The sequence below is a fragment of the Canis lupus genome, chromosome 11, assembly GCF_011100685.1.
Source record: "Canis lupus familiaris isolate Mischka breed German Shepherd chromosome 11, alternate assembly UU_Cfam_GSD_1.0, whole genome shotgun sequence".
NCBI lineage: Eukaryota > Metazoa > Chordata > Mammalia > Carnivora > Canidae > Canis > Canis lupus.
Window position 1 is genome coordinate 11,920,039 of NC_049232.1, and position 15,763 is coordinate 11,935,801.

At 41.7% G+C, this 15,763-nt stretch overlaps 1 protein-coding gene and 1 long non-coding RNA gene across 3 annotated transcripts in view; one reads left to right on the forward strand and one right to left on the reverse strand.

Moving 5' to 3' along the window:
- The window catches only part of LOC106559462, a 29,257-nt gene extending 17,026 nt beyond the window's left edge, over positions 1–12,231 (forward strand). The window contains exons 2-4 of the long non-coding RNA XR_005366577.1: positions 10,820–10,926; positions 11,043–11,261; positions 11,627–12,231. This is a non-coding gene — a long non-coding RNA (uncharacterized LOC106559462). The remainder of the gene's footprint in view (positions 1–10,819; positions 10,927–11,042; positions 11,262–11,626) is intronic.
- Positions 276–14,867, reverse strand: LOX (lysyl oxidase). 2 transcript variants are annotated; one of them, XM_038551944.1, is made up of 7 exons: positions 13,875–14,863; positions 13,422–13,530; positions 11,715–11,852; positions 10,307–10,463; positions 6,788–6,883; positions 6,318–6,433; positions 276–2,147 (listed from the first exon to the last, which is right to left on the reverse strand). In XM_038551944.1, the coding sequence occupies exons 1-7, from the start codon at positions 14,479–14,481 to the stop codon at positions 2,141–2,143; spliced, it is 1,230 nt and encodes a 409-aa protein (XP_038407872.1). In that variant the 5' UTR covers positions 14,482–14,863; the 3' UTR covers positions 276–2,140. The 2 variants fall into 2 exon arrangements, with proteins under 2 accessions (XP_038407872.1, XP_038407873.1); XM_038551945.1 differs by lacking the exon at positions 276–2,147 and having other exon boundaries at positions 6,314–6,433; positions 13,875–14,867.
- Between the last annotated feature and the right edge of the window lie 896 nt (positions 14,868–15,763).

Genomic DNA, 15,763 nt, shown 5'->3' on the forward strand with positions numbered 1-15,763 from the left:
AATATGACATTTTTAATACTTATTGAAGTTAGGGGAGAGATTTTTTTTAATATCCCAAGGCCTAGCATGTAAGTGCCTGACACATATTAGGCCCTCAAATGACGATGGGTGGACAGATAGGTGGAAGGCTCAGTGAATGATAGAAAATGTCTTCTCATATATGTCCAAAGGCCATAATATAATTTTTATAGGGGTAAGAATCTTAATGAAATGATAGGCCTTAATCTGTAGATGCCAGTCTGGCTCAGTATTAATACTGACAGTAGTTTTGTGTGTGTGTGTGTGTGTGTGTGTGTGTGTGTGTGTGTGTGTGTGTTTAAAGCAAGTATATTAAAATATCTCTATTAAAAAAGATTATGATTTGAAAGGATGGTTCTACAGTCTTAAAACTAACAAAGCAATATAAGGCAAAGAGGTACATCAAAGAAACTATTCCATAGCTCAGATACCAGATCAATAAAAGTTCCTGGTCTCTATCAAGCTGCATTCTCTGTTGGCAGATGAGGATTGCATCCACCTCTGGATGACTGTCCATCTTCTAGACCCTCTTGCTGTGCTAGGCACTAGTGAGTGCAGAAAGACTCTTAGTAGTTGGTGTTGATAGACTTTACAACTCTATGACCTGTAATACAGGGATCCCAACTCACTTTTAAATTCTACCAAACATGTCCTGGCATTGGAAATCCCTTGCTTGAGATTTTAATATTGGTTAATGCAGGAAGACTTCTGTCTAAGCACCACTAACTTAAAAGTGTCATTTGATTTCTCTCTGCACCTTTTAGAACTAGGAAAAAAAAGGAATTTTCCAAATTTTGTTATGGCACATGGTTTCACAGTTTTAAAATAAAATCACAGCTGTCTCATTATGCAGCACAGTCCTTCAGTTTTATGGAAAGTTTTTTTTTTTTTCCCTTATTCACCAACCCCTCAATTATGTCATGTTATGTGCTTTGCTAATTTGGTTTATACTTCAGATACAGAAAGAAAAAGAAAAAAAAAAGTGTTACTGATTCCTTGATGACCTTGATAATGTTCCTATATCCAGATACTATGTTATCTATTCTGGATAGTTTAAATTGTTTTTAGCATTCTTCATTTTAAAGCTAAACATTAAAGAAAAATGTAGAAAAGTTGAAAACCTAAGATTTTTTAAATTAATTTTTTAAAGTGAGAGACAATTGTGGTTTTGGGGACTTGTTTATATGATTTGTATGTCAGCCAGGAAAAGTTTTAGGCTAATAGTTCTATATATTTAAACACATAGCTAGTATTTCTGAATATATCACATCTGTCATCAGAATGACCTCCCATAGACAAAGCTGTCCTCCATACACCAGTCCCCAGAATGGTGATTTTAAGAATGTCACTTAAAAGGTCTCTGCCTATAGGAAAATTAAAGAATTAAGGCAGCATCAACGAATGTCAGGCAGGAATTGGACAGCTCAGTTACTCATTTTGTTCCAAAACAAAAGCTGACTTAAGTCAGAATGAAATGGTACACTGAACAGAAAGACAGGAGTTTACTAATTTTAAAATGTAAACATAAATTTTATATAGGGATGTAACTATCTGAATACATATATTGCCATTTCTCTGCTATATAGTAATATTGCTTGACACCAATGGTAATCTTTGTTCCTTGCTCAGCACCAAATGTGTCTGTATCTATTTGAACAGTAGGAGCCTCCTTTCTGAATTAATCTATACTAAGACAAATACAAGCCAGTTAGTTAGTGTTTTGGTTCACTTAAGTTTCAGCACTTAAGAAAATTCTCACTTCATAGTAATTTTGTTTCATTTTGAAACACTGAAATGTTAATTTCCCTTTTCCACCATAATTTCCAAAGGAGCATAAGAAATTTGGATTTCCTTCAAAGAGCCAAAGTGTGCATCTACAGAATGAAAACACCGTGTTCATTCACAAAGTTATATGAATGATATTAAAAATTTCCCAAATAATGCCAATTTAAATGTTCAAAATCCAGTTATGTGCTATGTTATAAAACAGTCCAAACAAAAGTTCCTTGTTGTTTTCTGTTCACTCTTTCAAATTATGTAAATCCTACTGAAGTTAATCTATTCTTTTCCCACTTCAGAACACCAGGCACTGATTTATCCATTGGGAGTTTTGGCTTGCTTTCTAATACCTAGATTAAGAAAACAAAATAAGACAAATTATTAACTTGATAATATTATGAGTGAGTACAGTAGACAAGTTTAAAGTTGATCTTTTAAAAAAAAATCTGTGGCAATTTCCCTCTACCTCTGCAGTAGTCTGCAATAGTCACCTCGTGAAATTACTCATTAATACATTATTTTAATGATGATTTAAAGGAGGGGTGCCTGGGTGGCTCAGTCAGTTAAGCGTCTGCCTTCGGCTGTGTCATGATCCTGTAGTCCTGGGATTGAGTCCTGAATTTGGCTGCTTAGTGGCGAGCCTGCTTCTCCCTCTGCCAACACCCTCCCCCCATACTCTGTCTCTCTTTCACTCACTCTCTCAAATAAATAAATAAATAAATAAAATCTCTAAAAAAAATTATTTAAAGGAAGAGACTATGTTAGTAGCAGAAAGTGTATACCTGATACCTACAGACTTAATGTTTAGAGTGAAAAGAAACAGCCTCTGAAGTAACCAAGAGAAAAGCAGGACTTAGAGAACCAATAGCCCTGTCCAGATGAGCTCACTCCATAGAGCAAGCACTGTATGCCCACCTAGAAGCAGGTTCATGGCCTCTGCACTGTCCCACAGTACTCCTTTCCCAGCATTGTTTTGGATGTAGACTGATGCCTTAATAGGCAAAGACTGAGTCAAAGCCAACCAATCAAATATATTGTTTACACTGTGATCATAGGTCCTCATGTAAAGAAATGAAGCATTCCAAATCATAAGCCAGCAATTTCCAGATACTAAGTTTTGTGAGAGAGAACTTAATCATAGTATCATAAAACTGACCTGAACCACAGTCCCTCGGTCCATACATTTTGTTTACGATGGGGAAAAAGAAAGAGGTGGAGCACCTGGGTGGTTCAGTCGGTTAAGCATCCAGCTCTTGGTTTCAGCTCAGGTCATGATCTCAGGGTCATGAGATCGAGCCCTGCATTGGGCTTTGCACTTAGTGTGGAGTCTGCTTGAGATTCTCTCTCTCCCTCTGCTCCTCCCCCAGAGCCCGTTATCTCTCTCTCTCTCTCTCTCTCTCTCTCTTATAAATAAATTTTTAAAAGATTGAGAGAGAGAGTGGATATATCAAAGGCACACCCTCTCTTGGGTAGTTTTTACCTACCAGTGGAATGTTCTTCGGTATGCGATTAGCATGAAAACAGTGAGATGAAAACAGTGAGGCGAACTGAGAGATGATATGTCTTTAGGAATTAAAAAAGTTCAATAACATTACCAAGGGAATCACAGGCAGGGCTGCTCTCAGAGCTACCAGACTGACCACACTTTAGGTTTAGCAAGTTAGACTCCTTCCTCAAGAACTTCAAAGACTCCCCATGGCCTTTAGAATGAAGTTCAAACTTTTTAGCTTGCTCTTCAATGCTCCCTGGTCCCAATTTACCTTTCCATCCTTTTCACCCAAATCTTAACTCCTTAACCACACTAGATGACTTGGTTTTCCAAACACGCCTGCAGTTTCTTCCTGCCACAGGGCAGCCAGGATGTTGACCTCTCCTGGCATGCCCTCCCTTAACTGCCCCCAGTGCAATCCTCCTCAGCCTTCAAGGCTCCATTCAAATGCTTCCTAAAGCCACTCCTGAGTCTCAGCCAGAGGAAATCTCTCCTTCCTCAGAATGCTGATCCCTCACAAGGGAGACCAGAAATGAAAGTCAGAATAAAGGAGGCCAGGCATCATTCTCCTGAAGGTAAGGATTCCTCTGTCATGATCTCTGCATAGCTCTCGTTATTTTCCACACATAGAGTGGATCTTGTTATTTGATTACAAGTCACTATGGGTCATCATACTGTCTCATATTTCCATCTGATCATTATTGCTTATTAAAATGTTACCTCAACCACTCTTAAAATTTAGTTGTAGTTAGTGACAACTGGTTTAAAAAAAAAAAAGAACAACACTGTGCTGGAGCAATATAATAATTTTTATTTGTTTTAAATACCTGGCAATACCCAATTCAATAGATTCTACTGATGAAAAGTAAGACATATTCTATGCAAAAAGACTCACGTTTCCAGACGTGTTCTCAGTGCAAGGCCAGCAGTTGTACCTGGGAGTCAGCTAGCCTATAGCAGAGGTCCTGCTGTTTCCTCTGCATTTTACTTCACCCCTCTTAGAATTTTCATAGTGTATCTCTGCTACAGTTATATGTGTATTTCTCTTGGCCTTTCAATTCCACATCCTGAAGTCCCTGAAGGAGAGGGTCATTTCTCTATTATTTGAATATGGAATGAGAGGCTACATGGTGGTAGGCCTGCCCCCGGGGAATCCAGTGGTGGACAAGAGTGTCTAGGTCCCAACCATGTCAGAGTGGGTAGGAGACAAACATTATACAGGACAGCCACAAGTAATTAATTGCAAATTATTATAATACAGCTAAAGGGGCACAGTAAATGGTCAGAAATCATATTTATCTTTGTTTTACTCTCTAACACCTGATGAAGGACCTCAATAAATACACAGTGCAAAAGTGAGACTGTCAATGAATATATAGAGAATGAGTGAATAAGGAATGATAAAAAATAAGAGAAATTAATTAAACCATGTATTTTATAATGCTTTATTTTTGCTTAGATTACACTTATGTGCTGAGGATCTTCATTTATACTTTGACCAGCTCCACACAATATGGGCCATAAACCCAGCCAGGTTTTCTGCACTGTGGGCATGTTCAGAAGAATATATTTGATTATCTTATTTTCTGTGCTGTCCCTTTGCTGTTCTAGGCTGCATCTATCTCCAAAGTTGTGATGACACTTGTAAAGCACAGGTTCTGCTCCTTTATGGAATAAGGAAAGGGCTCCCTCCAAGGTGAACGCAACCCAAGACACTATACATTGAACATGCACTGCTCAATAGAAGCCTCACACATCCCCTGGCCAGGAGCCCGGGTGTGGAAGACAACCTCAACAATGAGGTTTAAGGAAGTTGGGAAACCCCTCAAACTACAGATGTATGGGTGGCCAACTGTTGTCCTGGTTTGAGTATCTGGGAGAAATGTTTATTAAGTGTAAGCGTAGCTCTTTGACAGGGCTCCACGTGACCCAGAGACATGGGTGCCTCTCCTGCATGGATGCATGTTCAATATCATTCTAATGCTGTTTTTCTGTTGTGATCAGTCACAGGTGGCACAGGTAGTTAGGAAGTTAGGATCACTAACCCAGCAATACTAGAGCAGGTAAGCTTAAGGATGGAGTAGAAGAGAGACAAGCAAATCAAACTACCTAACCTTGGTCCCATTACTTTAATCACAGCACCACCCCTGTTAATATTCATGTGCTGGGATTCCCTCTAAGATTTCATTCACAGAAGGGTTCCAGGGCTTAAGAAAATTACAGAGGAACCTCCACACGCCCTTCCTTTTGTAAGGCACTTTTCTAGTACTTGTGGTTTTAGAACTCAAATTTGTAAAATCTTGGGTTTCTATAGAACAGGCAGTCTGACCTCTTCAGTTGGAATACTTTAAGGCAATGATTTTCAAAATGTATTTTAAAGAACTCTAGGAATTTCTTCAGAGCTGCTTCATGGATTCTGGCAAGGAGACAGGAAATCCAACTGTTTGGGATCCCACAAGGTCACCCACACTGCACATTGCATGTTTTACATATTCAGCCGCCACACGGGCTTTTTGGATAAACAGCGTGTTCTGTGTGTATGTCTTGTCTTGGAAGCTAAGCTTTAGCTGAGCTTAGATGAAGATGATAAAAGATGATTTAAAAAAAAAGATGATAAAAACGTGAGTACATTTCCCCACCCCCTTCTCTAGCTCGTCAAAGAAAGATCAGCTCTAATGATGTGATAACATGGACCGTCTTATAAGGAAGCTGCAGTAGTATTAGAAACAGACACTTAGAGGGGCACCAGTGTGGCTCAGTCGATTAAGCATCTGCCTTCAGCTCAGGTCATGATCCCAGGGTTCTGGGATCAAGCCCTGAGCCCTGCATCATCAGGCTCTCTGCTCAGAAGGGAGTCTGCTTCTCCCTCTACCTCTCCCCCCACTCGTGCTCTCTCTTTTGCTTTCTCTCTCTCTTGCTCTCAAATAAATAAAAATAAACATTTAAAAAAATACAAATATATGTTTAATGCCTGTCAGTGAACTAAAACACTTTGAGAAGAGAATTATGAAACTAGGCAAATGGGACTCACGGTGAGATTGTGCAGCCCGAGGCATATGCATGGTGTCCCGTGTAGCGGATTTCACAGCGCACGACATTGTTGGAATAGTCCGATTCAGGCACCAGGTAGCTGGGGTTCACACTGACCTAGGCAACATAAACATCATCCATGTTTCAGAATTCGTCAGCAGTGTTTGCTGGTTACTCTCTTCCTATTTCCACAGGGCTAGAACAAGGAAATGCTTCAACTAAATCAGGCAGGGAGGGGATTTAAAAAGTTAGGCAAGTGGTAAAGTTCTGGAGAAGTTATAGAAAGAGGCTATATATTTTCCCCCAAAGTTCTTAAAATTTTTTTTTCATATATATGGGTTGGTAAGAAATATTTCTAGGAGGCGTATAGTTGCTTGCACGATTGTGATTATTTAACAGTGATTCAGAAGGGGAGGCCCATTGAGTTCCAATCGAAATAAATTATAGGTTTATATTTTCAAAAGTCTCTACCTTTAGAATGTAGTTTCCAGGTTTTACATCTGTAATATCAATCCATTGGCAGTCTATGTCTGCATTGTAGGTATCATAGCAGCCAGGACTCAACCCCTAAAACAAATAAAATTTAAACATTTAAAAAGAGGATAAATGGTCAGAGTATGCTAAAGAATGTGCTTATTATTTGCAAATTAAATTTTAAGTTAGTACTTACAAGAGTTTGACATAAAACTATACTTATATTGCATCTCCTTTGAGAAGTATATATTACTCAGCCTTATAGCACCTCCAGCTAAAAAAAATACAGGACTAATATAAGTAGTAGTACATCTAGCTTCTTAAAAGTGTCATCAATCACCAGCGATAAATACAATCTTAAATTGACAGAACAGGATTCTATCAAAATTCTAGAATATCACCAGTTCGAGAATAATGGCCATGTAATAATCCACCTAGCTCAAGTGTCGTCAGTACAACCCTTCCCACTTTCTCTTGGAAATTACCTTCCTTTACTCTGCCCAGATTTTATAGTGTTTGTCCTCTAACACTCTGTATTATAACAGTACTGTATTAGAATATATCTAACTAGAGATTATAAACTCCCTGAGAGTGGATTTTTGTTGCATTTTTTGTTATGTTTAACAATTTTAAACATATTACATTTATAAATTCAATTTTCACAAGTACATGAGATAGGTGCTATTATTATCTCCATTTCGCAGATGAGGAAAATGAGTCACTTTAAGGTCAATAAAGTCACTCAAGGATATATAGCTAGCAAATGGCTGAGCTGGTTTTGAGTTTAGATGTTTGGGGTCCAGGGTCCCTAGTCTTGACCACCACACTATTCTCTGTCTCATATCCCACTGAAATATTTTATTGAAAGAAAAGGATGAATGTATGCCTCAGTTAATGAATATCAGCACATCAGTCCACTTACTAAGATACTCACTTCTATAAGGAAATGAGTGCCTTCTACAGGTAGGAAGGAGAAAAATTCTAATAGATAGGGTCCTTACTCTCCAGAAAGTTACAGTCTGGGAAAATTTGCTTAAATTGAAGTCCATAGGTGGGTTCTTGATTCCATTAGTTCTTCTTGAGAAGCTTGAATTGTTATATTTTCATTCTAATGCTCATCTAAAGTAAATTTAAAATCATATGCTAGAATCATTTTAATTCATTACTGCCATTTAATTTCAGCACCCAAAATTTCTTTGGTCTTAAGAACACTTTGATCACCAAAGAGATGGCAAAACCCGCCAAGCATATTCTATCAATGCCAGTATGGCTATTGCCTAATTTGGGAAGAATGGTGTAGCACCGTGCTTTCATACAGCACACAGCAGTACACACAGGCCAAACTCAAAAGTACCTGTGCTGCAGCAGGGAGAACCAGATGAAGATTGTTTAGTTTCTGGGCCCGGCACATTTAATTCTGATCCTGGCAGTAGTAGATACTCAGTAAGTGCTAGCTATTGTAATTGTTGCTCTGCTGCTAACTTGGAGTCCCACCCCTACCTATATTTGTAACACCTCCATTGACTGATTAGCTATCGATTTAAGACTTTAAAGAATGCTACAGTACTGATCTTACCTTCAAGTGAACAAAAGAGCTTTAAAGAGTGCTGAAGTTGGTACTCCAGCTGGCAGGATTTAAGTTAAGTTTTAACTTTGATTGTTTGAACTTGTACACAAATAATAGGAATTTTTAAGACTATTAAAAAAACAACAAGCATATCACGTATTCACAGTCAAACTTTAAAAACAGGTGAAATGTAGAGCTTTCACCAGTGCTGGCTAAATTAGCTCATTGGTTTTAGCAAAAGAACTGTTGGTTACATTAAATTAATGATGTTAATGTAACTGTTTCTAGTTTCATATATGTTGAAAATGTAAATTCGTTATCTAAGAACTTAAGGGTTATATGGAAGTATAGATATAAGGAAGTTATATCTTCTTTTATGTTTGGATACACTTAAACAGCATTGTAATACAACTAATCTAAGTCAACACTGGGGCTTTGTGAGAATTTTTTTTTTTTTTTTGTGCCTTCAAATGAAGTCCATGTTAAAGAAACACCAGTATAGTGAAAAACACGAATAAACAAATCACTTTTAACGCAAGACATGGTGAACAGTAGTTAAATAGGATATAAACAGAAGATGATTAGTCAGAAAGCTCCCATAGAAAATGAAGTTGGGTCACCCCAGGGAATTGAGAGACTGAAGTACTTTATATAGCTATAGACTTAAATTCAAATATTTCAACACACAGCTGTCCATAGTGCCTCTTTTTCTAAATGGAGAGAATAAACTCCAGCCACAACACGGGCAGATGGTGACTGTGGATCACTGAGTGTAAAGGGAATCTCTCTGCCCACATATGTGTAATGTGGGTAGGTTGCATCAACTTTTACTTAGAGTAAGTGCATTGCTTCCCCCAGAGCATGGAATTGAATCATTTCCCTCTGCAATTGCTATGATGTTTAAAGCTCAGAGGAAGAGGCAGTGGTAACATTTAGGTCACTGAAAAGCTTCCTGCCACAGCCCTGGAATTTGCTCCCTGAAATGCCAGCTGCTGATCCCTTGGTGCGTCATGCACATTCACTGCCCCTTGCCAAAATTTCCGCTGGAGTAAAATTATAATGTCCCTTTATAAAAATGAGGGTTTCTTATAGAAATACTGGCTTGGCTTTTAACTGACACACATTTTCCCATTATAAGACATACACACTGTTTAGGTCAGCACGATTTTTAAAAATCCACAAAGGACATCTGACATCAATTATACCGCAGGTTTAACTACATACGTGTGGAAAAAGAAATTATATCCTTCCGCTCTCATTTGCATGCTTTAAAAGAGACTGATTCTGAGGTGCTTTATAAGAAACGTAGGTTCTCTCTTTGGGTAACCCCAAGCACTGTTCTCTCTCTAGCTTAATGGGTGGAGAGAGGAATGGTTTTGAAGGTGAGAAAACAGAAGTGTCTCCTCCACAGTTATTTACCGAGGCAGTTAAAGAGTACAGAATGAGTGCAGATACTGGAAGCCAGTCAGATTTGTTCAGGGACTAAACCACTGCTTTTCACTATGAACATAGCGATTATGCACATTGACTTTTTGAAATGATGAAAGTCTTTAAAAACTACTTTGAATCTGGGGCACCTGAGTGGCTCAGTCACTTAATTGTCTGACTCTTGATTTCAGCTCAGGTCATGATCTCAGGGTCATGAGTTTGGCCGCACGTCAGGCTTCATTCTGTGCTTGGAGTCTGCTTGGAATTCCCTATCGCTCTCTCTCCCTCTGCCCATCCCCAACTTTTCTCTCCCTCTAAATCAATCAATCAATCAATCAATCAATCAATAAATAAATAAAATCCTCAAGAGACCAGTTTCCTTTTCCCAGTTATTCTCCATCTTGATCAGATGAACCCCTAAATGAAATAGTTTATAAAAGAGTGGCAGGAGGAAAGAAAAGAGAAGACCACAGTTTTCTCTCTGAAGCTTTTAGGTTTCTGATGTCAGAGGGCCAACCTACCTGTGTATGTGCTGTACATGCAAATCGCCTGTGGTAGCCATAGTCACAGGATGTGTCCTCAAGACAGAAACTGGCTTTGTGGCCTTCAGCCACTCTCCTCTGGGTACTGGCATCAAGTAGGTCATAGTGGCTGAATTCATCCATGCTGTGGTAATGTCTGATGTCCCACACAACACAGAGACAGAGGTCAGTAACATACAGAGAAACAAAGCCATGAGGACTTTAGATGACTCCCCCACTGCCTCCCACACGTGTTTTCACACTAAAATTGAGATCAAGTTTATCTTCTTAAAGCCAGATTCATGCTAGCCCTTTTTCCTAGGAATAGAGATCTATCAGAATTGTAAGCTTTTAGCTTTGCTTCTAGGAATAAAAAATGACTTAGTTTGAATATCTTGTTTTCCTATTACACCCTGTTTTATCTTTGAATATTAAATAGAAAAAGATACTAAATTATCTGCATTTAAGTAAAACCTGCCATATGCTCTCTAATCTGTTTCCTTTGGCTGCCAGGATTGATGTTTCGTTCCAAATAAAAGAAGAGCACATGACTCATGGGAGGTTTCTGTGAGATTTTTAAAAATGCAAAACCATTACTAAAATGCAAAGGAGAAATAATGGTATGTTTTTCCCACAATTATTATTTAATAAGTATAAACTTTTATTGAGAAATGAAATAATTTTATTTTATCAGAAAATTCAGTGTTTATATCTGTTTTCTCTCATTTCATTTCAGGGAAGGTACTGAGATGTTTATCTTCTCATGTAAGGAAAGAACAAGAAAAAATTGCTCAAATTGCAGAAGGTTTCAGGGCACCCATCAGGATTTCCTGGCATTAAGTACCTGGACAAGTTACCAAGGCAAATCATAGAACCACCTTCTATAAAGATCTTTAAATTTAGGACAAAGCAGGCTATTACCCTGGCTTTGATACAGGCCTTTTAAAAGACAGAGGTAGGTCCTTCTCAGCTCATGGAGTATATCATCTCTATTTTTCTCTGAGATTGGTATATGAATCCTTCTGATCACCTGTGGACTTTATGAAATGCTGACTAACTGTAGGTGATCTTGGCTAGAACAAGCTTTTTTTTTGGAAATCTTACCTATAATTCATTGGAATAAAATATTAGGGAAGCCAATGCTGTATCCCTATCAGCAGTTTTAATGAGCTGAACTTAGAATTTTAACGAGCTGGATTTGAATTTCCATTTTAAAAGATAACAGGATCCTGTAGCTGATATGTTTCCTTGATGATGTCACATTACACAGAGAAAATTCTGAATGTAATCATAACAGTAATTTTCTCCCTTTTCTGTAAGAAATAAGACTTTGCACTTGTCACATCAAGAACTCTGTGAAAAAAAGGAAAACACAACTCAGAAGGACCTAGGAGGCCCATCCACTTACTGGTGACAACTGTGCCATTCCCAGGAATATCTTGGTCGGCTGGGTAAGAAATCTGATGTCCCTTGGTTTTTCACTCTTTGAGGGAATCTTAGCAGCACCCTGTGATCATAATCTCTGACATCTGCCCTGTATGCTGAGCTGTGGTTTTGAAGAAGGAAACATTAGTACTTTCACAGGATACTATCTAAAGATGAATTACAAGCAAAACCCTTTCCATTTTATAATGGCAACTACCTCCCACCTCCAACTAGACTATCAGTTGCAAGAGACCTGGGGCATTTTGCTTATTTTGTTTATTGCTGAATCTCCAGATCCTAGAACGATGCCTGGCAAGTGGTCAGAGTTCAGTGAATATTTGTTGAATCAGTGAATGAATGACCACTATAGAAACCTGCAGTTAGGATCCCTGGGTGGCTCAGCGGTTTGGCGCCTGCCTTTGGCCCAGGGCGAGATCCTGAAGACCCGGGATCGAATCCCACATCAGGCTCCCGGTGCATGGAACCTGCTTCTCCCTCTGCCTGTGTCTCTGCCTCTCTCTCTCTCTCTGTGACTATCATAAATAAATAAAAAATTAAAAAAAAAAAAAGAAACCTGCAGTTAAAAAGTATAATAAAATTAGGATTAAGAGTGTACGTGTGATAAGTAAATTTTGTACTTATAATCAGTTCTTGTTTAGCCACATGAATGAGTAGCAGTTATCTCAAATTTTTTAAAAAAATCTTATGTACTTATTAAGAACTTTGAATTTAACAATACGTTTCTTCTTAAATAGTTTCCTAAGATGTAAAGTGGGGAAATAATTCTAGAAGCATACACCCAGATTAGAGAAATAATTTTGCAATTTCGCTATCTTGAAAACAATGGCATGACTGTAATAACATCCTAGGGAGTGCAAGACTCAAAATGGATGAGTTCAGCTTTCTTCTCTTCCTTTAGCCTGACAGTTACAAAGGGTCAAAGTGGAAGAAGAACTGAACAGATAAACACTACTCTCTTCCTTCTAACATATTTTGTGGGAATATATATTCACATACTGTTGAGTATTTTCACTTTCCACTTGAAAAAAATTTTATGAGACCTATCAAAACATCTTTTGCTCCCTCTGCTGGTTTCCCAGCGGCAAAGTCAGAGAATTCCATTCCCCAAATTGCTATGACTTTATTTTAGGACTGATTCAAAAACAAAGCTCTTGATCATGCTCTTATTCTGGCTGAAGTAATACCAAAACAACGAAATTAAATTGTGGCCTCAAACAAAAGAAGAAAACCTAACCTTTGCTGATGAGGGGTGCCACACTGGCAAATTAGCCCTCTGTGTTTTAAGGGGTTATTAACAAGCTCTTCCATTACAAAATTTTTTCCATGGTATTGTACAGTTCTTTGATAGAAAGTTATGGGAAACCACTAGCTCCAAAGTCTGAGGGTCTTGGAAAAAGAACGCGAGATCTCAACTCTCCAGGATTAGGGTTTACCCCATCTCCCTGATGTGTGTCACAGTTTGAAAGTCGGAACCCACAGAAATCTTGAAAATGTTAAACTCTCCATCCAGTTCAGCATGCCCAGGAGACCACATTCCACTTCCCAGCTCTTGCCGCATTTCCCAATTCTTGTGTGCATGGAACAAGAGCAGCAGTCAGGAGGACCAGGCGCTGGAGCAGCGCCTGACCCACAGATGGGGCAGCCCGGCCGCGGAGAGCCCGACCAGTACCTGGCCAAGCAGTTCTCCTCTGCAGCGCATCTCAGGTTGTACATGGACATCTTTTGCACGTACGTGGACGCCTGGATGTAGTACGGATCTGGCACCAGGTCCGGGAGACCTAAACGTCAGGAGGCGATGGGGATAGGTAGCTGTGAGCCAGCCCAGCACCCCCTACCCCGGCCCTGGGTACCCTCCGTGTCCCTGACTCCTCACCCTTCACCCAAGCGGGCTGCGGGTAGCAGGAGGACGGGGGACGCCAAGGGCTGCAAAGCAAAGTGGAAAGAAAGCAGGAGGGGCCAGGCGCGCGCGGTTTGCACCGGATTCCAGGGCTGCCTCTGCAGGCGCAGGGGGAGGGATCGGAGCCGCGGGGACTAAGGCCTGCCGCGCCCAGGCAGCCACGTTGGGGAGCCACGGAGTGGCGGAAGGGGTGCGCGGCTGCTTCCTGCGACTTGGGGTGCTTACCGTACTGGAAATAGCCGGTGCCGTATCCGGGCCGATACCTGCTCCCAGGCCGAGGCCTTTCGTACGTGTCGTAGTAGTTGTAATAGGGGTTGTCGTCGGAGTACTTGTAGGGGTTGTAGGGGTCGTCGCCCACCATGCCATCCACGCGGCTGGGCGGCCGCAGGTTACTGAGCGCCGGGCGCTCTCCCGGCGCGGTCTGGTTGGCGTCGCGGGCCCCGGACGCCGAGTAGCCAGCCTGGAACCAGTGGCGGGCGGCGGGTCTGGGTCGGCCGGCGCCCCCCGCCGTGCCTGCGGCCCGCTCCCGCGCTGCCGCCGTGCGGTTGCGGAGCAGCAGGATCGGCGTGCGCGGCTGCGGGGCTGCGGCGTTGGCAGCGCCCGGGGCGGTGGTGCCCGGGTCCCGTCGGCGCTGCGGCTGGTACTGCGAGCCCAGGCTCAGCAGGCTGAACACCTGCCCGTTGTTCTCCCATTGGATCCTCTGGCGCCAGGCGGCCGGAGCCGCGGGCGGCTGGCGAGGGGGCTGCTGTTGGCCGGCTGCCGGCGGGGCGCAGCGCAGGAGCGCGCAGAGCTGCAGCGGCCCGAGCAGAAGCGCGGTCCAGGCGAAGCGCATCGCTCCCGTCGCCTGACTGCTCCCACTCCGGGAGGACGCAGATCGGAGAAGAGAGAAACGGGGCCCGAATCACGTGAGGGAGGGGAGAAATCTTCAACCAGGGAGGCCGGTAACTCAGTCCCTACAAGCAATGCCAAGGGTGGGCTGCGGACCCTTGCCCAGCAAAGGCGGCTGCTGGGACGTGGCACCCGCCTGTCTCCTCTTTCCCAGTCCTCCTGGAAGGCGGCGGGGAGCGGCGCGGCGGCCCCGGCGAGCGGGCAGCGTCTGGAGTGAAGGAAGGAGGAGAGATTTTAAACTTTCTGGCACGTTTGCAAAGTTACACAAGCAGTTCTGGCCCGGCAGCCCCTCCGCTATTTGTTCACGTAATGCGATTGGAAACGTGCAAGGCGGACAGCTCCTCGCCTCTGCCCCTCCCTCCCGTCCTGTCCTCCTCCCCCCAGACACGTTGCACAGGGAGCGTTAAGGGGAAAGAACAAAACGGAGCACACATCCTGAGACACACTCGGCTTAATCTGGGGCGAACATGCAGGAATTTCAAAAGACTCAGACAGGCGAAGGCAGCCAGGCCATGGGGCGACGCCAAAATATGCATGAAGAAAAATGCTATTAGGTCACCAGCCCTGGAGAGGCGGGAAGTCGGGAGGTGGGGAGGGTGCTGGGGGCGAGAGTCGGGGAGGAACGGGGGCGGGGGTGGGGTGGGGAGGGATGCTGGTGACTAACGTTTATCCATAAGGAGTTAACCAGACGAATTTCCCAATGCATACTCACTCGCTTTTATGGTAAGCGCCCTCAGCAAATAAACCCCAGGATATCAAATTTTGTTTTTCTGTGTGTAGGTAATATGAGAAATGGGTTACAAATTTGTTTCCTACAGTGAATATTTTAATAACCAAAAGTGAAATTTTACAGGGAACAAAGCCACGTCTAACCCTGAAGAGATGGATAAACCTGTCTCTTTTTCAAAACGCCGGCCTGATTTGTACTTCCAGCAAAAGTGGAGAACCATCTTTCATCTGGACAGCATCTACCAGGACATTTCAGTAAAGGGGGGCTACACCAAGTGTGCCCAAGATAGCACTTGGAAGGCAGCTTCAAGGAAGCGTTTTACATGACTTTTCTCATTCTACATCCGATTTGGAGGTTTGGCTTTGGATTCTTTAAAAAAGTTAAATCATCATTTGCTAAACTGTGAAAATTCAGTAAAACATCCTATGGTGTTTGGTTGATCTTCCAGTGTAAGCAAAGGGGTTTCTGAAGAAATAGCCTCGGAGTTCAGATTCTG

Bases quoted from the DNA above. Each gene is read 5' to 3' on its own strand.
- LOX (XM_038551944.1), bottom strand. From the start codon at position 14,481: ATGCGCTTCGCCTGGACCGCGCTTCTGCTCGGGCCGCTGCAGCTCTGC. The intron at 11,853-13,421 runs GTACTGGTCGGG...TCAAAACCACAG, and splicing joins GAGGAGAACTGCTTGGCCAG to CTCAGCATACAGGGCAGATG. The intron at 10,464-11,714 runs GTAAGTGGATGG...GTGGGACATCAG, and splicing joins GAATGGCACAGTTGTCACCA to ACATTACCACAGCATGGATG.